Genomic DNA, 22,980 nt, shown 5'->3' on the forward strand with positions numbered 1-22,980 from the left:
CCTCCCCCAGGCACCTCCTCTCAGGCTGCTCCCTGCAGCCTTCCCATCATCCAGGCTTGAACTACCCACTTGGGCACTGGGGAACAACCAGGCACCGATGTCACATATTGTGCCTTAGTTACACCCCAGTCATTGAGGCTAGGGTCATGAGACCCTAATGCAGCATTAAAGTACTGAGTGTGTACAGGATCTGCCCCTTTATACGGTGGTGAGTCAGGTCTAGGGATGCTCAGGTCACAGCAAGAAAGATTCAGCCAGTTTGGGTGGTGGAGAGCAAACCTGAGCAGCAGGCAGGATGGCCGGGAAAGCACAACACACAGAGACAGAAGCGGCAGGAGAGCGCGAGGATGGTGCTGACGGGAGCCAGAGGTGCAACACCTTCAGCTCCCCCATGAAGGCGAAATTGCTGCATGAAGCCTGCCCGAGCCAGGCTTCAGCTGTAACCTGACTGAAGGCTACAGGCCAGGCATAGACATTACCTGGGGTAGGAGTTCTGCAGCAAACAATAGCTGCCTAGAGCTGAATAACTGCCCAGTGGATGCACACGCGCATAAAACAGGGCACTGTTGGTCTGCCACAGCAGCCGGGCCAAGGGGGCTGCAGGATGCACAGGCAGCTCAGACACAGGCAATTTGGAGAGGCAAAGCTGTATGGGCACTGCTGGAGCTGATCACCTTCTGTAAAGAGGGGTGAGAGCCTGAGGATGTCCTTCGCATCCTTAGAACATGCAGACCACACTCTCAGAGAGCTACCAGAAGCTTGCAGCACAGCCTGGGCTGTACAGAAGGGACACACAGTTGACAGCTGCTGAGTGGACAAACTCTGCTTCCTAAAGCAGCGCACTGCTGTTTTATTTGATATTTGCCTGCCTTATAAAAGGATCCAGTCGGAAATCAAGTTTTATTAGCAGTACCCTAGTGAGCCAAGGTGGCTGGCTGGAGGAAGAGACAAGCTCAAACAGGCAGTCACAGCCAGCGAGTCCACGACTGACCCCGGAGTCAGCGCTCCAGGGTCAGAGGCAGCAGAGCCACCAGCATCTGGACACCAGGATGCCACACTTATGTTCAAGGAAACGGAGTGAGACTGCCAACTAACGGATGAGGGGAACTACCAGCTGCCAAAAGACATTAGCATTTAAAGCAAAGGGAACAGAAATGACCAAACATGAGAGCACTTCAACTCTTGCCATGCTGTCCACTTGAGAAAGCTGTGCTTGCTGTCAGGTGTCCTGGTCCACACCCACACCAGTGGTGCTGGCACTGGGGGCTGTATTTCGGCCCATTCATCCCCCAGCTGGACCCATTTGGAGACAACCTGGGGGACTTAACCCCTTCTGCACCACGCCAACCAGCCTCAGGGCTGCACAGAGCTGTGTGAAATGGGTACCCCCTGCCTGCCCCGGGGTGGAAGTGCTGGAGCACTCCCTGCGAGGCTGCAAACCAGCTTCCCCAGCAGCCCACAATGGGGATTTGCAGTCGCTGCAGCACCCTGAAGTGCCTACGCCCAGGGTGCTGACTCTGCAGCACGGTAATTCATAGCACAAGATGCACCAGCACCACTCGCTGCAGCAAACCCTGCCCCAACCTCCTGCTCTCAGCAGGACAGATCAGCAGGACTCGGGAACACCACCAAGCAATAAAAGCCTTTCCCAAAAGCAACGTGAGTCCCCTCTAAACAAATGGCCCTCCCTCACCCACCTCCAGATCAGTGCATCTCACAACTCTTGTTTAACAGCCTGCAAACCCCTCCCCGGGATCAGTGCTGGCCACATGTGAGACAACTCCTGTCCATTCTCAGCCCCTGCGACACAGAGACCAGCAGTCCTGGCAGGTAGGATGCTTTGCAAGACACCTGAAAGGGACATATGTGAGGTGAACTCTCTGAAAATAACGGTTTTTAACTAGGTCTAGCTTCCTTAAAATAGAATGAGGTTTAATAGAGTCCTTTAAAAAAAGCAATCCTTTATCACCTACCTACACATCTCCAAGATTATCCCTAGAAAGACTCTCAAGAACAAAATTATATGTTTTGTTCAATGAAACATCTCAGGAATATCAGTGCCTAAAAAAATCCACTTATTACACAGCTCTATAAGTAAGAAAAATGGGCATAAGACACAACACATTTTCCTCCTCATCACTAAAATATTTTGCTCAATCACAGATTCTTTGGATGAGGCTGGCAGCCCTGGACAGGGAAGTGTTTTCCAGCAGCAGCACTGTGCAACATACCACAAGTCAGTGCTCTTCCTTTCAGACTATTTCAATGAAACTTCGCAGTTTCTCATCTGCTTCCAAAGAGACAGAGTAACTCAGGTCACAGATGCCCCAGAATATATATAAGCCTTAGAACAGGCAGTGCCTTGGCAAAAACCACTTTAAAAACAGAGGTTTCTAAGCAAGGGAACCAACAGACTCTGCTTCAGTTTCTGGGCAGTCACAGCAACACCTTCAGCAAATATTTTGAAGGATACTTTCCAAGCTCTTTCTCTCTGTACCACACTGATCTTTTCTGGGAAGGGATACGGCTGGCTCCGTCTTCAAAAGAAGTTGCACCCACAGCCCTGGGCTATGAACTTCAGCACATCTCCCCATCACACCCTCGGGAGTCCAGCCCTGACCTCAAAGAGCCGTGGGTTTAGGCAGTGCCCTACCTGCAATACTCTCACACAGGATTTGCCCACCCTTTGTTTTTACAGCAAAGGTGCAGGCAGAAGGCTCTCCGGATTGAAGTGTTCCTGCCTCTAACCTTGACAGGACACAGCATGGTCTCAGGCTCATCTTTCTGCAGGCACACGATGTGAGATCAAGGCCACCACTGCAGCTGGTTTGGAAAAAACATGGTGAAAAACAGCATGTTGGTATCTAACAACCATTTTTGTGATTTTTCTGATTTTTTTTGTTTAAATTCCATTGCAAAATCCCCACGTGCTGGGAGGGAGAGGAGCACGTGCAAGACCAGGGGTGACTTTGCACCAAAGAGGAGCAGAGGACCTGGCAAAGTGTCTCCATGCAAAGGAAGGAGTGATGCCGCTTGGCAAAGTGGCAAGCAAAGGTTTGGCTTTGCCAGGGTAGAAACCCACCAGCCTCGTGCAGGTTAGCAAGCAACCACATTATCATCAATTGCCCTTTATTGCAGCCACAGCTATTCTCGATGGCCGTGTCGTGTCCAACCCCACTTACACCAGCTCTAATGCTGCGGTACCCGCACTCACAATGCTAGAAATAGCTTGGACACAAACTTGCCAGGGAGCGACTGCACACAGCGTGGTATCGCCCTGAACAAACCCAGTGATGGGAGAGAAGCAGCAGAGCACCTTGCACTGCTCCCTGGAGCCAATAGCATCCCCAAAACATCCTTCTGATCTGCTACCAAATTTTAACTCCATTCCCTAAGTATCCAATTTCCTATAGTGGAAACAAGATTTTTTTAAAGGTGCAAATGTGAGTTTGGCTTTGGACCTAAACCCCAGTTTTCAAGCACTGAACGCATCTCCCGTAGGAGCCCCTGTCATGCAGCACGTTCAGGGAAACTGTTCACTGCACAAATCTGATGTTAGGGCCTTGGCATGAAGCTCTTGGGACAGAGGTACAGTTTGGTGGTGCAGACAGTCCATTTCTGACGTCACTTCATGTTCTGCTCCTTCACGTGTTTTCTGCCACCTCCCAGATGTTCCCCCCAACCTTAATAAAAACTTTAGTGCTACAAAGACAGAAATTTCTCCTGCCCATGGCTACCCCACATTTAAAACCTCCTGGGTGCCCTGTGCCCCTGGTGCTAACGACATTCTCAAGCTCTCTCGCAAGCTCTGCCTGACCTGAGAACCAGCATCAGGGCAGGGAGCAGAGGGCGGTGGCAGCTGCCACCAGACCACCTCTCAATGGCCAGCCTGTCACCTCCGCGCTGCGAGGGGACACGTTCCTCGGCATGACAGCATGGTCAGCATGCTGTCCCGCACCCTATCTGCTTCCCATCTCAGCATGAGCACAGACTCAGCCTTTCATCCAATCCTGAAAGAACATGTTTTTCTCCTCTTTTTTTTTTTAAGTGAACAAGAAGCTACAAGTGAGTATTTGGCCTTCACAACTGATGGGCTGCAGCCAAACTCTGCCATATGTTCCAGCTAATACACGTGGGCTTTGCTTCCCATCCAAGAAAGGTAAAAAAGGACATTTATGAGCCGGGATTCAGCAGGAGCATGTGGGAAGGAAGGGGTGGGGAGGGGATGCTATTTTTGTTGCTGTAATTATTCGGTGGCCAAATCCCTGACCCCTGACGTCAGCTCTGGAGGGCCTGTTTAACTGACCAGTTGTCATGGAAAGGAGGACTGGCTGGGAGGCACAGGCTGATGAGGAGCAGCTCTTTGCTGCCTGAACCCACACACAGGCAGACCCCCTGCCTTCATTAGTCATCACCAGCTCACAGCCAAGAAATAAAAATGTCTGTACCTTACTGCCGATACATTGGCTGGAAATAAAAGCATCCAGGGAACTTTGCGCCCTCCTTCCTGCCATCGGTTACTGTTAGAAAGCACAGGCCAAATCCTGATCTCAGTTTGCCCAGTGTAAAGGCAGAGAAACTCCACGGCCCTCAGCTGGGTCACCCTGGGTTCACATCAATGTATCCAAACTCAGCCCAGCCTCGGTCCAGATTAGACACATGGAAATATGCCATGTGCAGAGTACAGGGGTCCCTACTCCTCGGGAACAAACCCAATCACAATGACTAATTCATACCACCTCTAACGGAAAAAACTAAGATAAATAACTCCTGAATCCCTTGCTCCAGATGTCAAGCACTGCCTCGAGCCCAGAGTCCTGCTAGGAGGTTGGCAGCAAATGGCTCAGTTACTGACACGATGGTTTCTCATTACTGCCCACACCATCTACAATGAAATCACCAGTTGTATGAGGAAATAGGAATAATCCTTGTTGAAACCACAGGCACTGCTAGTGAGCGCTGGGCATAAGTTTGCTTAGCAGGGCTAAATTGCATGGCTCATTCACATGCAGTTCATTATCAGCTGCCATTAGTTATTCCTGTGGCCAAGGACAACAAAAGCACTCGGCAGAAGCCAGAGCAGAGCTCGCTAGGATGTATGGATGAGAATTAACAGGCAGTGCAAAAAGCCATTTAACAAATCCCAGTGCAACGCAGCACATGGACAGGGCAGTTCAGCAGCAAGGCTCCGCCAAGGAGCAGCCAGCAGAGCAAGCTGTCGTGAGATGAGTGATGAGCAAAGTGCAAAAACCCACAGGAAACTAAGGAGTTAAAAGAACAGGGAAGGGGCAGGTTCCCAGGTTAGAGCACAGCAGCAGGAGCCTGTTCTTCAAAGCCAATGAGCTCTCTTGTGCTACCTGTGCCCAGTTTTTCCCGAGTTGGGATGTTAACCTAGCTCATGCATTGGGATGCCTTTAGATTAAAACCTCAAAAGATCCAGTGAAACTCTGTGAGTTACAGTACTGTCTTCTCCATCATCCAAGCCGCGGCACCAGGGACTACCAAGAAATAAGAAGAATCCAGGGTTACCTTTTTTTCTCAAAAAGATGAGAAATTTTGCAGGCTGGGACCTGCCACCAGTATATTTTGGAGCCCTGGCATGACTGCATATCTATGAGGTGAGAAAGAGGAACTTTGCAAAACAAAAAAGTAGCCCTGGCCATCAAATGGCTGATTACTAGCCTGTATGACATGAGCTTAGTGGGTCTAAGACCAGTTTCTACCAACTGATTGTGTCCTGATTCACAGTGGTGCTGAGCAGGGCTGTACTAATTTACTATCAGTTGAAATGATGTGGAAATCTGCAAACATCATAGTTTTGCTCTTGGACTTGCTCTATTAAAAAAAAAAAAACCAACAAAAAAACCAAAAAAAACCCCCAAAAACCCAAAAAACACAAAAAACAAAAAACAGCAGAAAGTCACTACAACCATCTAGTCTAACCATCTAGTCTAGTATAGCACCAGCACAGAGTCAAGTCCAAAAAGTCAAGACTGAGTCTCCTCTGAAGACAGTGAGGTAGTCCAGTGTAATTCTCAGTACATATTGGTTTCAACTGCTAGCTCGCCTTCATCACAAAAAACATGTGCATTTGCTAGTGTCAATATTAAACCATTGGGTCACTTCTTTCCCTCCCTGATAATACTTTCAACTCAAAATTAAACATTTCAGAAACATTTTATTTGAAGTGGTCGGCAAGAACAGGGGCAGTTGGGTCAGTGTCCCAGGTTTAGGGCAGGATATTTAGTCCTGCACTAAACCTGGGACACTGACCCAACTATCGAGACTCAGAGTTTTCCATCCCATAAACTGAGTTTATTTTTGTCTACATAATTTTAACTTTCTGAGCACTAACATTTACCCTCTGGTGAAAACTAGGAATGCTCTCTCAGAAAATCTAAATAAAGAGACGTTCCAAGAGATTAGTTCTGGGATCTATTTATTTATCCAGTATCTGAGTAATACCAATTCTCAAGATTAAAGATAAATAAACACCGCTAATAGCAATAATCCAAATAATAATGATTACCTGACAGTTCTACTATAGGTCTTTGTCTGGGATGTGTCATATAAATCCTATGAAAACAAGACCCACTGGCCAGGCAGACCTCACAGGACAGGTGGTGGCTGTGGTGAGAAATAGCCTCAGTAGGCTGCTCCTGCAAAGACTTTTTATTAGCATGATTTTGCATGTTACTCTGTGTCACTACCCATGAGCCGCCGTAAGTGAAATCACCACCTTTCCCCCACAGGCTGCAGTTCACCCCAGGACAGGACACTATTATCTGCTTAAATCCATGCAGCATTACAGCATGAAGGAAAATGGAACAAAACGTTCATGGAAAGTATCAGCCCTTAAGTGAAACAAACAAAATTCCCAAAGCAACTACACTGGTGTGAATCCAGAGTTACTCTGTGATCCCTAGGTAGGTAATCCAGATGTCTGTCAAGGAGACAAAAGACTCTGGCCCAGTGCAACAGCACAGAGATGGGCAGCAGCAAGTAGTTACTCGAGGTGGAAAGAATTTGGTGGAGATGTCTTAACAACCATCCTGAGGCTTGCTACAGGCACTGAGAGACAGACGCCCAAGTGTCGCTGGCGGTAAGGCTCACATAAGCACTGACAGAATGATCAGTCCAGGGTGGTTAGAGGCCTGGGTTTATATACATGAGTCTCCTCCCTTGAGTTTGGATTCCCATAAATAGGGAGTTTTCAAAGGCAGAACTGGTGTAGGGCAATAATCCGTATCACAAAGGTTTCTGCGAGTTTGGGCTCCCACTCTGTTCCCTTTTTTTTCTCTCCTATGGTCTTTTATCAAGTTATTATTGTGTCTATATTGCATTTCAGAAATCTTGGTAGTGTGGGTGGGCAGGAGAGCATGGTACAACCCAAGGACATGGTCCCAGCGGTGCCTCCAGCCCTGCCCCATCAGCTGCAGCATGGAAGACCCGGCAGAGAAGATAACAGCACAAAGTCAAGGTTCTCCCCAAACAAGACCACTAGAAAGATTAAGCTGCCTGTATAAAGTTTGTATGACCAGAAAAATATTTTTTTAAAAAGAAGCAACTTTAAAGAACAAATAAACAGCCTCTTCTACAATATGAAAAACCTAAACATTGTTGGTTTACACTTGCAACACATGAAATCCTGATGATAATGGAACTGAAGCGCAACTCAGACATGGCAAGGGGGAACTCAAGACAAAGACAGAATAAGCAAGACTGAGTTGGACTCTTGCATCTTTTGTTCTTACAATCTCACATTAGTAAGAAAGGAGCAATTTCCTATGCAATGGAGACTTGTTTTATTAATTGTTTTAAATGCAAGCACAGAGTAAAGGGATAAAAGAGTAAAAGTAAAAGGCCTTTCCTCATCTAGATCCAAGTCCGGTGGTTACAGACAACGTATGTACGATTCCTGCCGTGCTTCACTGATGTGCAGCTGGGCACTCATGCAAGTAGGAAGATGAAACCATTACGAGTCAGCATTTACAAAAGGGGAGCAAGTGCTCAGGAGCAGCACACCAATATATAGAGAAAATGAAAACTAGCTATAGTGATCACGCAGCAAACAGGCCAGGGAATGCTGTGGCTCGGAACAGGATGAGACGAGGGAAAGAGACCTTGAGGAGTGGGTTAGCAAGGTAGAAAAGAGGCAAGACCTGGTTTTGTAACTGATACAGCAATCAGCTTTCCCAGGCTACTTGTTATTTTTGGACCAGACTGATTTGCAGGAATCAGCACCAGGACTGGAAGCAATGCTCTGTCACAGGGTTCATGGCAGACCATCCGCAGCAAGCTCCAACATGGCTACTGAGTCAGCAGCTCGTGGCCAGCAAAGGCTCACATGGTGTACATCGTTTCCTTCTTCTCCACTCGCTCTCACAGCTAGAAAACCCCCAAAAAGCAGGGGTTAGAAACATCATGGCCTGCAGGCTAGGTTTCAACAGAAAAAAGATGACGAAGGCAGCAAAACAAGGAGGATGTGATTAATAAAGTATTTAAGACGACAAAGAGATCCTCTACACACCCACCTGCCAAGCCGAGAAGGTATTTCACTGGCAAGACCAAGCAGCCAGCACAGAGCAGAGAGTCACCAGCCTAAGGCAAATTGCCCTCCTGCCCATGGGACGTGACATCAGAAATCCACTGAAGGACCTTTGCTCTGTGGGCTGGGGAGCACACTACATGCACTACAAGAGTTAAATCCCATGTTCTCATCACCTTCTCTGTTTCCACATCTTCTCAAAACCCATTCCACTCTAACTGCCTCAGCTAGCTGTACCCAGTACATTTCTAAACTACCTGAAAACATCAGCTGTCCTAGGAAAAGGAGGAGTCTTCCTGCTACAATACATATTTAGAAGCTGCAAAGACGACTTGTGAGCACATTTGGACTTGGGCTGCTCATTCAAAGCAATTTGTCTACAGTCTCTGTAGAGACTGCAATCAACCTCAGAGGCCTGATCCAGAGCCTGAAGCCCACAGAAACCTTCAGCTGAATCCACGAGCTGTCCCAGTCCTGCAGTGCACCACAGTCTCCCCTCACGTCACGCTAGAGTCACCAAAACCACTCAGATCACAACTGTGAAACAGAACAGTGGTCTTCAGAAGACCACTGTTTCTATTTCAGAAAAGTACAGAGAAAAAAATAAAATTAGGAAATAATTTAGGGAACTGATAGGATGACATGGATTTAGAGGCTGATGGGACACGTTCTTACAGAGGGATACCATCAGTATTTAACCTAACCACATCATCACCTCTGTGCACCTCTACTGTGCTCTGTGCAGGAGTATCTATCATCTCAAGCATCTGCTCAGAAGCAGGAGCAACGCAGCTCAGGGCAGCTGCTGCTACAGTCCAGTATGCAGCAAAGAAAATCCCAAACCTCCAATTCTAACATCAGTTTTCCACCAATTCACTGCAGAGACTAATTCATGTCACCACAACTGGGCCGCGCTGTGCTGGCACTTGCTCTGCAGTGGGAGACCGGAGGCAGTGGGAGACCCCAGCCTGGCCCCAGGGTGCACAGGGCGGCTCCGCTGCCCCAAAAGCAGTGGAGACACACGGTGCTGGCCAACATTTGGCCTGTGCATCTGTCCAGCACGACTAAAAGCCTTTGCTTTTCATGCCCCACAGGAGTGTTGCAAGGATTAGCTCATGTTTATTCAGCACCATTTTTCAAAGCACTGAGCAAGAGCCAAACCCTTCAATTTTTTTTATCCATTTCTTGCTCTGTCACTCCCTCCCGAAGGGATGTGTTTCTCCCCTCCTGAGAAACAAACAAGCGCGAGGTCAGCAGGAGTGGGAGGTGGGAAGCACATTCCAGGCTGCTCCTCCTCTCTCAAACCACAACTGCCACCAACCTCTGCGGTCCGTCCAGCCCGGCACCCCACGCAAGTGCCCAGCATCCAGGCCTCCCCACGCAGCCCGGGGAGGGGCCAGACAGGATACACAGCAGGATGTTTAACCTCATCTCATTTCCCTTTCGGTTTCAAGGAGCAAAACAAGGGGGTCAAACAGCCACCCCTGGAGCCGTGCACGCTGCCCACACGCCCACAGCAAGGCAGGGGGGGTCTGCACAAGCCCCGCTTTACAGCTCCCCTTCTCAGACGAAAAGCTGAGCGGACGCTGCAGCCAAGGTCTCCCTGAAGGGTGCGTGTGCCCATGCATCCCAGCCCTCAGGGAACATGCCAAAGCCTTGGCACTCAGCCTTGGCACAAGGGGATGGTTCACATCCGAGTGTATGTAAGTGCTAGACATTAGACCTCATGTTTTGTGCAAGTGCAGGCAAATCCAATGTAGGGCATTTTCTTCTGCGCACAGACTTGTTGAGCCAGATCAAAAGAGCAATCCCAGGAACAGAGCTCACTGCAGGCAGCAGCAGGGTGAGGATGTGGACAAACCACCACAGGTTGCTCTGTGGGACAAAGCTGATCAGAGTGCTGCTTACAAACCCCAGGAGCATCAGAAAGGGTTAAAGAAAAAGGTATTAAAAACGTAAACAGCTCTATTCAAAGAGTACCTTCCCTTGGCTATAGTGCCCGAAACCTGGGCGTCCTTGCAGATAGCAAGAACATCCGCTACTCCATCAGAGAGCAGGCAAATCGAAGCGTTAGCATGAATATGAAATCTCCAGATGTTGCAAAAGCAAATTAAGATGGGTCACATGTAACAAAAAAAGATGATTGTTTTCACCACATTGCTTTGATAAGTTTACAATGCATTTGTAAATGAGGAAAATAAAAACCTCAGACGTAGCAGAAGCAGAAATGGGTGAACAGACCATATTCCCAAATCATCTGGACTTTTGTGTATCAATTTTACTGAAATGGAAGACAAAAAACCCATTCCATAATTCCGAGGAAAGCTTTTCAATGAGCTTGGTGTGAGCAAACCTTTGTGACCCTGGGAAAGGCTTTGAATTCAGAAGAAGAAATCACTTTATTTTTTAGCATGGCAAATTTAGTGTCTCTTCCCACAGATGGTGACATTACACAGAGCGTCTTTCAGGGTCAGGACTGCAGGAAAATTCTGCCAGCTTCACTGGGATCACATACGAGCCAAATTATAGTCCCAGTTCACTCCCAAGATTTCTTTCAGGAACTCTATGCAGCACATGGACACTGGAGTTTAAGCCAATGTAGTTCTAGTCCCTGACTTGTAAAAATGACATTAAAGCAATGACAGAAAAGGAAGAATAGAAAAAGCAACACAGCTATGATTTTCCAAAATGTTTTAAAATGCAGTAGCTGATTTTTCCTCCTTGTTCTGCTGCTGTGTAGGCACTGCACCACAGGCACTGGCACTGCCTAGGACAGATGTTTGCTTCTCCAACTGGAAATGGATTTCAGTAGAATCACCCTCTCCATGCTCCTCTGTGCAGGTCTTCACCTATTAAGTTGCCTACAGCAACTAAAAGGTTATGAATGTGCTCTAATAAAGCAGAAATCCAGAGGGAAATGTTCCAGAAATGTTTTAAACATTCAGCTTGGCATGAAATAAGATTCCCACAGTTTCTGTCCTTACTAGTCATGAACAAGAAGACTTACTACAGGTAACTGGCTTGACAGAGCACAAGTCTTGAACTAAAAGAAAAATACCATTAACTATCCTGGCGTGGGTTGTTTTAGTTTGTTGGTGGGGTGGGTTTTTTTTTTTTGTATGTGGTTTTTTTTTTCTTCTTCTTTTTGGCAAGGAAGTTCAAAGAATAACACCATTTTCCTCAGGGAAGGTAACAGCTACAACGCAGAAGTTATTGAGAGAAGAGGATGATACTCAAGGTGTCAGTGGCTGCTAAACAGTGACTGTACAGTGTTATGTGAAGTATTTCATATCACACAACAGGCTAAAGACCATCAGATCCCAGCAGCAGAGGTTATATACCTCCCAGCTTCGCGCACACTCCCAGCTCCTGGAACACAGCATCAGTTCAGTTTGTCTGAAAAGGAAACACCTCTGGCAGAGGGCATTGGGATGTTACTGGAGGGGGGAAAGGCTCTGGGGGCTTTTCTCTGCAAACTCTCCACCAAAGACAGATCATTTTCAGAATGATACTATGTTACACTAAAAGACAAACAAAAACATCCCTCCCCGAAAACAAAAAACAAACCAGGAAAAGCACATGTAAGCCAAGGCTGGACAGAGTCCGAGTTGTCATCCGGGATGCTCCGTGTCGGGAACAGGCCATGACCACTGACCGTACACATCAGTGAGAATGGAGGGGGGGACCATACCTGGGCGGCTTGAGAGATGGACAGGGGGGACCACAGCTGGGAGGTTTCGGGAGGATGGCAGAGAGGATAAGCTTTGGGAGTGGGGAGGTTGGGAGGGACGGGGCGGGGGCAGCCCTGCCGGGGGGGCGGGCGGTGCCTACCTGGATGTAGGCGCGCTGCAGGTAGCTGTAGGGCACCCTGCGCTGGAAGTCGGCGCGCACCTCCTCGGCGGCGCGGTGGCGGGAGACGGCTCCCAGCCGCGGTTCCTCGCATCGCCGCACGCAGCCGGCGCGCCGCAGCACAGAGCCGAAGAAGGGCAGGTCGCCGCCGGCGCCCGGACCCGGCGCCGCCAACCGCACCTGCCCGCGGCAGCGCCGGCGGCACCGCAAGCGGGCGGCCCGCAGCTCCCGCCGGCTGCGCAGCGCCCGCTCCAGGCACCGCGCCGCGCCCGCGAAGTCGCCGCCGTAGTACGCCTCCACGCCGCTGGCGTACAGCGCGTCGAAGGGCTCCAGCGGGCCGCCTTCCCCCGCGCACCCGCCGCCCGCCCGGCACGCCGCCGGCAGCAGCAGCGGCAGCAGCAGCAGTGCCCTCCAGGGCCGGCTCCCGGGTGCCATGCCCGCCGCACCGGCCGGCCGTGCGATGGAGAACGGTGCGGTGGCGTCCGGGCACCGTCCGGCGGGGCTCGGGGCGATAGGGTCCGGAGGAGGGCGGCAGTAGGAGGAGGTGCGGTAGGGTCCGGGGTCCGCGCAGTGGGGTCCGGGGATCCGTGCAACGAGAGCCGGGCACCGTACAATGGATGTCGGTGTAGCGGGATCCGGGGGGGTCCGTGCAGTGGGGCGCGGTGCGGCAGAGCCTGGGGGTCCGTGCAGCGGATCTCGGTGCAGCGGGGTCGGTGCGAGGGGCTCCGCTGCGGCTCTGTCCTAGACAGCGGCGGGGCCGCGGCGCGGCTCCCTGCACGCCCGGCCCTGTGCCGCCCTCCCGCCCCGCCGGCACCTCTTAAAGGGCCCCGCGCCGCCGGCCCGGCCCGGCCCTGCCCCGCCCGCCCCGCCCCGCCCGGCCCCGGCCCCGGCCCCGGCCCCGGCCCCGGCCCCGGCCCCGGCCCCGGCCCCGGCCCCGGCCCCCCCGCAGCGAGGTGGTGGCCCGGAGGCGGGGGTGCAACCACCGGCCGGGCGCCGCTCGGAGCATCTCCGCTCCGCGGCTCGCCCCGTGTCTGCAGGGATTTTTAAATGACCTCGTGAAATTTAAATTGCCCCGGAGTGATTTAAAGGGCAGCAGCAGCCTTTCCTCCCTCTTTTCCCTTCCGTGCCCCACGCCTCCTCCTGCTTCCCCACATCCCCACGGCTGGCGGCGTTGCTCGCAGGATGCTTTTGTTGCCCCTCTGTGAGGCTGTTGCTTGGAGCCGTTTTTCGCTGGGTTCTCCACCCCTAGTCCGTCTTGCCCCGACAGCCTCCCGCCGCTGGGAATTCTGCAAATAAATCATCTGGGATGGGCACAGTCAGTGGCTGGTGAAGCCTTTTCAGCGCCCAGCTGCATGTTTGTCTCGCTTCCTCCAAGGTTTCTCTCTTCCAATGCTGCAAAGCCAAAAATTTTACTCATTTTTTTTCATCAATTTTAAGGCATTCTTGTGACGAGACATTTGGCAATGCAGCCTAGTGACACACACAAAAAAAATCTTAGTTGGCATTTTAAATAATCTCAGTGTTGAACACCTGTCAGCAAGAAGTTTTTCATATGAATACACTTAATTTGGCTGAAATCAGCTGTTCCTGAGTGAGAGGGAATGGGCAAATCCTGGATCCCATTAGATGCTTTACTGTAAGCTGTTCTGGACTCGAGTACTCCAAGGTCTGTGCGTACAGCACTGTGCTCAGTAGGGTCTCTCACCAGGGATTGTGGCCTTAGTTATTTCAGACACTTCAGGAACATCTCTAGAGCTGTTGGCTATCTTTTCGTAGACTAAAATAGCTGCAAATGTGAAATGCTTGAAACCCATCTGGTCCAGATTTTGTTATTGCATCAAGCCAGATGTTCCTCATGGTCATGCTGGGTTTTCCCCTCTGCTGCTCTAGTGGCTTTGATCAAATTGTGCCTCATTTATGCTGCTGCGCCCAGGATCAGAAACAGGGCTCAACACCCTCTCTTTGGGCAAGTGATCACATTATGGAGTCTGGTTTACAATAGTTTCACATAATGGAAGTTTTTTCCCACATGGCTGGAGATTTACTAGAGTTCTTGGTGAAGAGCTTTCCTATCTGGCAAAGATTTCATAACAATCTTCCTTGTTGCTTTCTTGCAAATTGGCACAAAATGTTTTAAAGGTTTGGGTGTCCCTCCATCCTTCTGCCTTGCCAGACTGGCATGCTGGGGATGGTTCTCACAACGGAGGAACCAAACAGACTGAAGGGAGATCTCCAGTGGGAGAGGTACATGCTGTAACCACTTGCCTATGCGATATGAGTTCTCAGGTCCAGATAAAGATTTTTGCAAGGCAAGGGTTATCAGCACTCCTGGGGAGCATAGGCGACGCTAGGAGAGGGCTACTTCAACCTTCTCAAGGGTCACTTGAGGATTTGCTGCCTAGATAAAAGTCAGAGCTGCCACTAGTGACTGCACAAGTTTAGAGTGGAAGTCAGGGCTGCCGCAAACCACAGTGATAAAGCACCCAGCTCCTTGGGTGCACTTTCTGAAGGATGCACCTCAGATGATCTATTTGCAGAAGTACTGTATGTAATTCTGTATTGTTTCCAAGTCAGTGACATCTCTGCGCGTGCAATGATAACATTGAGGCCCTGCGTAGAAAGGAATGCAGAAAGTACAGGAATGACTGGAGAGTGAATGAAGTAAAACAAAATGTTTTATTTCAGACAGCTGCATTTTCTGATCCAGATGTTTCTTTCATTAAAAATCCTTTTTGAAACAGTAAAGAAAAGGTTCTTAGTCCTGACACCCTGCAGCCCAATTCCGCTGCACTTCCTCCAGGGGTTTCTCTGTAGGCACTCACTCACTCTGGGACCAGACTGCCACTACCCCGCTTTGCAGTCCTCCTGCCTAGGGTCATGCTTGCTTTGTTCACAAAAGTCTGTGCTTTCCCTCACCTTGATGCTTCATTGCTACCTAATTGCAGCAAAGAGCTCAAAAAGAGTTGCCGTGTACAAGGCACTCAATCATCACGTACGAGGCGTCTCTGGGTCATTCCAGTGCAGTTGCGTGAGCAACCACCCTTCTTTTTATGCCCCTGCTTACTGCCTAAATGAAAAGGCAACCACCAGATGGAAGGAAGTTTGCTGGTCCTCTGATTGGGGGTCTTGTTCTTGCAGAAGATCTGAACCATAACAATTCAGCAACGCAGCTGCTACAGCCAACAGCATGGTAAGCAAGTTGGGCTTGCCTTATTAGAGCTGGAAAGGAGCTGGGTTATAAGCCTTGCATGTATAAAGGCAGGATTTCACGCAGCAGAGCAGTTACTAGTTTAGGATGTTACAACTCTGAATCAAGCCCCAAGATGCCTGAGATATCCCTCATACCTCTAATGAAAGGAATAATTCTAAAAATGTAACAACTCAGCCCGTGTTCAGATGTTGATCCTGGCCCCTGTGCAGTTGTTTTGAAAGAGCTTTTCCTACGTAAATAGGTTCATCTGAAGCTTTTTTTTTTCCTTGAGGAAAACTCTGATATGTGGGTCAAACCACTGATGATTTGGCAACAAGATAAGAGTAAATTTTAGAATGCCTTTCAAAATGGCTTTTCAACATGCACTTTACAAGCAGGCCTAAGTTTCAAGCCCTCTCTGTTTCATTTGTAGGCTTGCCTTCGTATTTAATTCATGGACAAACTTTATAATTCCCAAATCAAACACAGGTGACCTCTTCAGCCTTGTACCTTCGTGAGAGAGACAGCTTTGAATCAGATGGAAAAGTACAACATGCCCTCAACTGAAGGGCCTTGCTTCTTGGTCATGTACCAAAGTACAGGTTTATTGAATGTATCAAAACCATGACTGAAGTACTTCATGATTTAGATCTGAATCCAGACCTGAATTCTGCAGAATGCCTCCATCTACCCATCACCTTTTTTATTTGAGGAGGGGGGGAGTGACTGTGAATGTCAGTAGATGACAGGAGATGAATACCAAACAAATAGATGTGCTGCAATAATAACTCTTTGTCACATTTTGGGACTCTCCTTCTAGGAAAAATCCATCATCAGAGTCACATAAAACTAGTCTAGGATCAGGAGGGATGAAAGGATGAGTGACCAAGGAGGAATTTTCTCTGTAAATTATTATTCTTGTTATAGCAAGATGTAGCACATTGCAACAGAGCAGGATATGGATGGAGAGAATCCAAGGTGCATGCTGGGGATGCCACCCCATCCACTCCAGGTTGTACTTTGTGTTTCTTTGCTGCTGACTTTACAAATCTGCTTCCCCACAGCTGTTTCACTCTACATTTGAGCCTGTCTCTGACACATTGCTCCGGATGGGTCGCTGATGACTTGAGGTCAGCCCAGGTGAACAGGAGGTCTTTAATTTTTCTTCCTAAATCTTTTCATTTTTACTTCATTCTAGCAATATTTTTGTAGGCTCAGGACCTGAGAGCAGCTGACTGTATCGTTTTCTCCCAAACAGACATCTGTCCTGTGATCAAACGCTGTATGTTCTTCCATAGCCTGCAATCGCAAGAACCTGGGATGTCCTCTGTCCTAGCAGGCCTCTATCCTGACATTTCTCCAAGGTATGTCCATCTCATATCTTGCTGATGACAGCCTCTTTTCTTATGACTTCCTCTTGACATCTGCAGAGACATTACCTCTGCAGATGGACTGCAAAATGATTGCCAGCAAAGCTTTGCTTACAATGTTGCTGTAAGTGCATCACCCACTTGTGTATTGTTCCTCACACACGCTGTCAAGGTCATCTCATATCCTCCTTTGCAGCATCCAGTAAAGTCAACTTGGCCCAGGCAAAAGGCACGTGCTTGTCCACATCTCTCTCTGCTACACTCCATTATTAATACCAGCCTCAACAGCTCATTCTTTTCTTTGTCCAGGTCTGGCCTGTCTCTCTGCTTCGTTTCATGGGACTTATTGTATCTTTGCCTGTTTTGGACAAAGTTTTGTGCTCTAGAATTTGCCATTGCTTCTCTTCTGCAGTACAAACCAAAAGTAACACCCCAAAGCCATCTCTGCAATGATCCCTCCATTGTGCCTCTCAAGGCTTTGAACATGTGCTTTAGCTTGCTGGCACTTTGTGATACACAGAAACCCCCATGTTGGATCTGTTGTAAAACCCTTAATACAAGAGCATAGACAAGGAGAGCACAAGGCTTGCTGTTGACACTCAGCAGTGAAATACAATCATATAAATCACATAAGCAGAGGATTCATGTGTCTTCCCATGTGTAGGCAACAGTATAACCTTATTCAATTTCAAGTGCCTGTACACTTTGCTTACTTGGAAACTTGGACTGCACTTTACTGCCATTATAAATTAAAAACCAATAAAAATAAAGTTCAAAAAGTACAAAATACACAACCACAGGCACACTGGTGTCTTGGAAGGGTTGGCCACATGCCTGTATCTTTGAGCTTGGGTTTAAAATACCTCCATGGCCTATATTTTTTAAGATGACAACAATTAATAACACTAAGGAATTATTATATTGTGCTCTACATAGCACTTTTCCTACACTGACAGCACAAAAAGTTTTACATATTTAGAGAGAGTTGCTGTTATGGAACAGGAAGGTACCTATAAATGATATAAACTGAGAAAATTTAATCATAGACTCATATGACACAGTTGTTTTCAATGCATAGTCTAGAGTTAATGAGACGTGTGAATGGTTTCATTGTGTAACAGTCTGAACTTCAGCTGTAAGCTGTGGCAGTTTCAGTTTCAGAGGGTGAACAGGGTCCAATTCATGGCTGCTGTAATTGGACCGAAGTTGGTGACATTGCCAAAATGATGGGTCAAGTGTAGAGCGTGTGCACGGACAGCCAAAGTCTGGCTGTAGCTCTAGGAGGTCCCATACACAGTGAATGGATGGGGGTGGGACAGGCTAGATGAAGTGCCCCGTTTGAGTAAGGTTTGAAGAACATGAAATTCATCTGGGGGGGTAGAGCCACAGGTGACGCTTCTCTCTGACATGACTACGGTACCTTGCGGTGGTGGTGTGTGAAGGGAGAAGAAAGACAGGGGATGGGGGAGACATAAATAGCATACCTCCTCTTCTGCCGAAAATTAGGTGGTTGGTGGAGATGAGTGTGTGGATGGAGTGGCCCAGGCTCCCATGCGGCTGGCGTGGATGTTTGTCGACTCACCACCTCTCCAGGGAAGAGCTCCCCATGAAAACCATGACCATGAAAACCTTTGGGGTAAACATCTGGTGGATTTGACTCCCAGGTTTCCTTGTGCTGGCAGCTCTGCTGCCTGCAACGGCGCTGTTCACGCTGACAGTGTGAGGGCTGAGCTGCTGTTGAGCAACATGGGAGAATCACAGTTTGTGAAAATGAGATGTGGCCACCAAAGTGGGACAATACGGAAGATATTCAAGGACCCCTCAAAAGCCATCTGAAGCAGTTTGTATCTTTTAATGAAAATGTCAAATGCACCCCCATTAAAATCAATATAACTACCCCCAAATCCAGTGTGGCTATATTTTCTTCTGCATGACCTCATGCTTATTTTTCCTACACATTAACTCATAATCTGGGCACACTGACGCATTTATTATTTTTGTTGTTCCCTTTATCAATTCTTGTCTGGTCTCAAAATATCATTCAGCACTTAGAAAAACATTTAAAAATAAGATTATGTGAAAGCCACGGGGCTGCTGAGTCAGCTCAGGTAGATGCTGCATCCCACCCCAAAACATAACCTGCAAACAGCAAGGTTTTATCCACAGACCTTTCTCCCTGAGTTGCCCAGCAGTGAGAGACTGGGTCTCCAAGAGTAAATATTTCCTTTCTCTGCAGAGCTCTCCACGTGAGCCAGACCCCAACTATTGTGGGAAGAAAGAAGGAAACGTCAGGCAGAGGGAAGAGGCCCCCTAGGAGGGCAACCCGATGGGAGAGAGAGGAGAGGTGTCGCAGGGGGAAACCCAGCATCCTGCCTGTGAAATCAGAGGAGGGGAGAGACCTGCAGGGGAAGCCCAAGAGGCAGAGATAGTCCACTGAGGAAATTAAAAACAAATTTGGCAATGGTAGGACATGCGCTGCAGAGGAGCTCCCTGGAGGAGGCACGGCTGAGTGCCAGTGGTGATAACCGGGAGCAGCCCTTGGCGGGACTATGGCAAACACTGGCGGCTCTCGCTGCCAGAGCCATGGCAGAGGCAGAGGGGGAGGCTCTCGTGTTGCCAATCTTTCCCAATTTTAATTTTTATCATCCAGTGAAGAGGCGGAGGGCTGAAAGACTATAAAAGACATTGAGTTCACTTCTTTCACAAATATCAGGTTCCCTGTGGCTCCCCTTTCACAGTCCATCTTTCTTGTACATTAATGCAGTTCTGACTAATCCGACCAAAAGGCGTAAATCAACATCCACAGCCATCTGCAACACAAGGGAAACTGGGAGAAATGGTGTGCAGTTAAGTATAAGTCAGTATAGCTCTGTACCTGCTCCCTGATCTCCTCAAAGACCTGCCTTGCTTAAAAGTCAAAAATCTTCATGAGGGTGAAGTGGTGTTGGGGCAGATCATGGACACACTGTGCATGCAGAGGTAGAGGCCCAGAGGTGGTTAAAACTAAATATACGCCAAAGTGCATTTGGCAGAATCATTTTTACTGCAAGGTGCTAGGTTTATATGGCAGTAGTTTTCATCCTAGAGAATCCTAAAATGCTCTGCTAATGCTATACACATAAAACTCACTTCGCTACAGCTGCTAGGCAGACAGGTTGCTGGCACGCTGCTTCCCACCCAGATGTGGGAAGGGAATAACCAAACCAGGACATCTCAGGAAAATCCTGTCTTAAGGGAAATTACCCCTGGGAAAGGAAGCAGAACTTGAATTCTTAACATTTCATGTAATACGCAGACCTCTGGGGGTCCTGGTCTCTCCTCACAGATGTAATTCTGGAGGCAGAGCACTGAAGCCAACTGTGTGGCCCTGGGGGAAAATGAGAGGAAAAAACAAGATTTCAGCATTGGACTGTGAGCGTGCAACAGATCAAGCTTTGATTCACCTGGGAGTGGGTCCATAGCAGCTACTCTGCGTTGCTTGGTACTAGCTTGGTAAGACACAGCAGCGGGGGTGCCTCCTGGCTCCCAGCCCACGAGAAACTTCCCAACACTTGATCAGCCCCAACCGAGAAGCCTGGCCAAAGGGAATCAGGAGATTGAGGGCCTGCGGCCAGCCGGGGTGTGCAGGAGATTGCACCATCATTCCTCCTCTCAGCCCATCCTTTTTACCTGTATCAATAACTGGGGAAAGCTGGACACTGCACAGGTACTATGCAGGGCCCTTCCTGCTGGAGGAAGGTCTGGGAGGGCTGGAAGGGGTGAGTGGAGGAAGGAGGCTGGAATGGTGGCTGAATAACACCATTATTTGCAGAGCTGCTGCAGGCCAGTGGAAAACATTCAGTTTGGGAACAATTCTGCCAATCTAAGCAATGACATGTTCCCTCATTCCCTTTTCTTTTTCCTTTGCTTCCCCCACGGCCAATTTTTAGGCTTCATTAAAGCTGAAGTAAAGCTGGACGAATTCCCCTGCAGCAGCGTATTTACTCTGGTTTTACAGTGGTGTAACTTACAGAAAAGTTGGGTATTGAAACTGTGGGATATGGTGGAGCAGTGGTGTAAGGATGCAGAATGACTCCAGTTTGCTCAAGATCAACACTGCAACCTGCGAGATCAGAATCTGCCTTGAGCTCCCCTGTGCCACCCTCTGCTTCCCTTCTAAGGGATGCGAAGCGCCAGGGACGCCAGCTGCATGCCAGCTGGCGGTGGCACTGCAGAGGGTGACTATCATCAGCTGGGGAACATATGGCAAGAGCAGCAAATCCAGATGGTGATAATGAAATGGAGAGGAGCAAATATCCTGTCTCATTGAAGTGTTCCCTATAATTAGAGAAATTGCAGAAGAGAAACATTGCTGAAGAATGGGAAGGGAAATTGCCTCTATGTTCCCTGTGGTGTAGTGCTCGGTGAAAGCTGATGTTGCTGTGATTAGCGGCTGTTTCTCCAAGGGGAGCAGAAGGTTTTGGAGGGAGCAGATCCCCAACACACAAGGTACCGGGCACCCAGGCAAGGAGGCAAACAGCCTGAAATCACTCAGGACAGAAGAACCAGCTCTCCTGACTCCTCCCTGAGACCTTGCATGGGGACGCCCTTTCCTAGGTCAAGCACTGAAGGCAAGCACCCCAGCAGAGAGGGTGTCACTGGCACAGGCTGTTCACTACAGCTTCAGCAGTTTCTCCAGGGCCTTTTTTGGCTGAGGATGGATTGGGGGGGAACAGATCTCAGCCTCAGTGTAATCACTAAAAATAGTCCCTAGTGTGCATTCGCTCCCTCTCTCCTAGATTGCATTACCTTTGGGACTTGTCCAAGAAATTATTTAGGAGGGTAGCCAAGAGGAGAAGATTTCTGAATACAGTAGCAAGGACTCTGTTTTCCTTAATTTTCTAGTTTCTGTAATATAGCTTCTAGTGAAAAATAAGTAAGCCACAGACAGTGCTGCTTTTGTATCTGCTCCTTGCATCGAAGATCTCAGCTGTTAGAAATTAGAGTGCGGTTACTTCTTTGACCCCTGTAATTCCTGCAGGGAACAGTGATCTGGTCTCACAAGCATCCCCCTGGCCAAGCCTTCAGGACTAGGAGTGAAATTTGCTCAGTATGCCAGGCCAAGGGTGCTTTTTGAAGTATATGCTCAGAGAAGGAGAGCTAAAAGCTTCAGCAACCTTTTGCTGTGTTAATCCGTCATACTCTGACAAGTGGATGGCTCAAATGGGCTGGATCCTTTACGGAAGGAGAAGGGAGGTTTCTCATGAGAAGTAGGATTTTAATGGCAAGAGAGATATGTGAAAGCTTTAATCTTTGTGCCAGAGTGTGTTTCTGTTTAAGAAGATTCTGACCTTATTATTTGTCAGGAAAGATTGCTGTGAACCTTTCTTTGCAACTGGCCGGACTGTATATTTATTTCTTTAAACAGCCTCCGTTGTTATAAGCCAGGAGGGTCACTGAGCAGCAACTGCTGAAGAGGCTGGCGGGCGCCCCAAAGCAAGGTCATCAGAGCATTTCCAAGCAGGGTGTAGGGCATTTCCAAGTGATTAGCAGCCAGCTGGGTGGAGGAGCAGTCCTAAAATGCATCTCAGAAGGTCCTTGGCCGCAGAGGGATGCTGATCTGGGGGTGCCTTGTGCCAATAGGGCTAATACTGTTATGAATGACTACAAGCTTCTGAAACAACGCATGCTTGGAAAGGTTGAGTTTGGTGTTTTTTGAAACAGGCTGCACGAACAGTCTTGGAGAGTGTGTTTCCTCACTGGCTCACAGCAGTAATCATGGGCAGCATTTCCACCATGTTTTTTGCCATCCTGTGCTTCAGGGCCTCAGTTCAGCTGTCACCTGAAAAGGCAGAATTGAGCCTTTATTCATCGGTGGTGCCCCTGCTGCCCTACCAACAGCAACACTGATGGTGCAAATCGCTGCATATAGGCAAAATATAAAGCTCAGGCTTCATTGTGGCATCTCCCACTGGAACAGCCAGCAGAAATCCTTTTCTGCCAAGAGTAAGTGGGATGTGAGAACAAGAGGGGGTTTGTCCCCC

General features: G+C 48.7%; 1 protein-coding gene across 1 annotated transcript in view; it reads right to left on the bottom strand.

The window, feature by feature from the left end:
* The window catches only part of P3H2 (prolyl 3-hydroxylase 2), a gene marked incomplete at its 5' end in the record, with an annotated part of 74,814 nt that extends 61,982 nt beyond the window's left edge, over nucleotides 1-12,832 (bottom strand). The window contains 1 exon segment of the mRNA XM_082320504.1: nucleotides 12,380-12,832. Coding sequence (XP_082176630.1) covers nucleotides 12,380-12,832 — 453 coding nt within the window.
* Between the last annotated feature and the right edge of the window lie 10,148 nt (nucleotides 12,833-22,980).

The sequence above is a fragment of the Platalea leucorodia genome (genome assembly GCF_965183815.1).
Source record: "Platalea leucorodia genome assembly, chromosome: 8".
NCBI lineage: Eukaryota > Metazoa > Chordata > Aves > Pelecaniformes > Threskiornithidae > Platalea > Platalea leucorodia.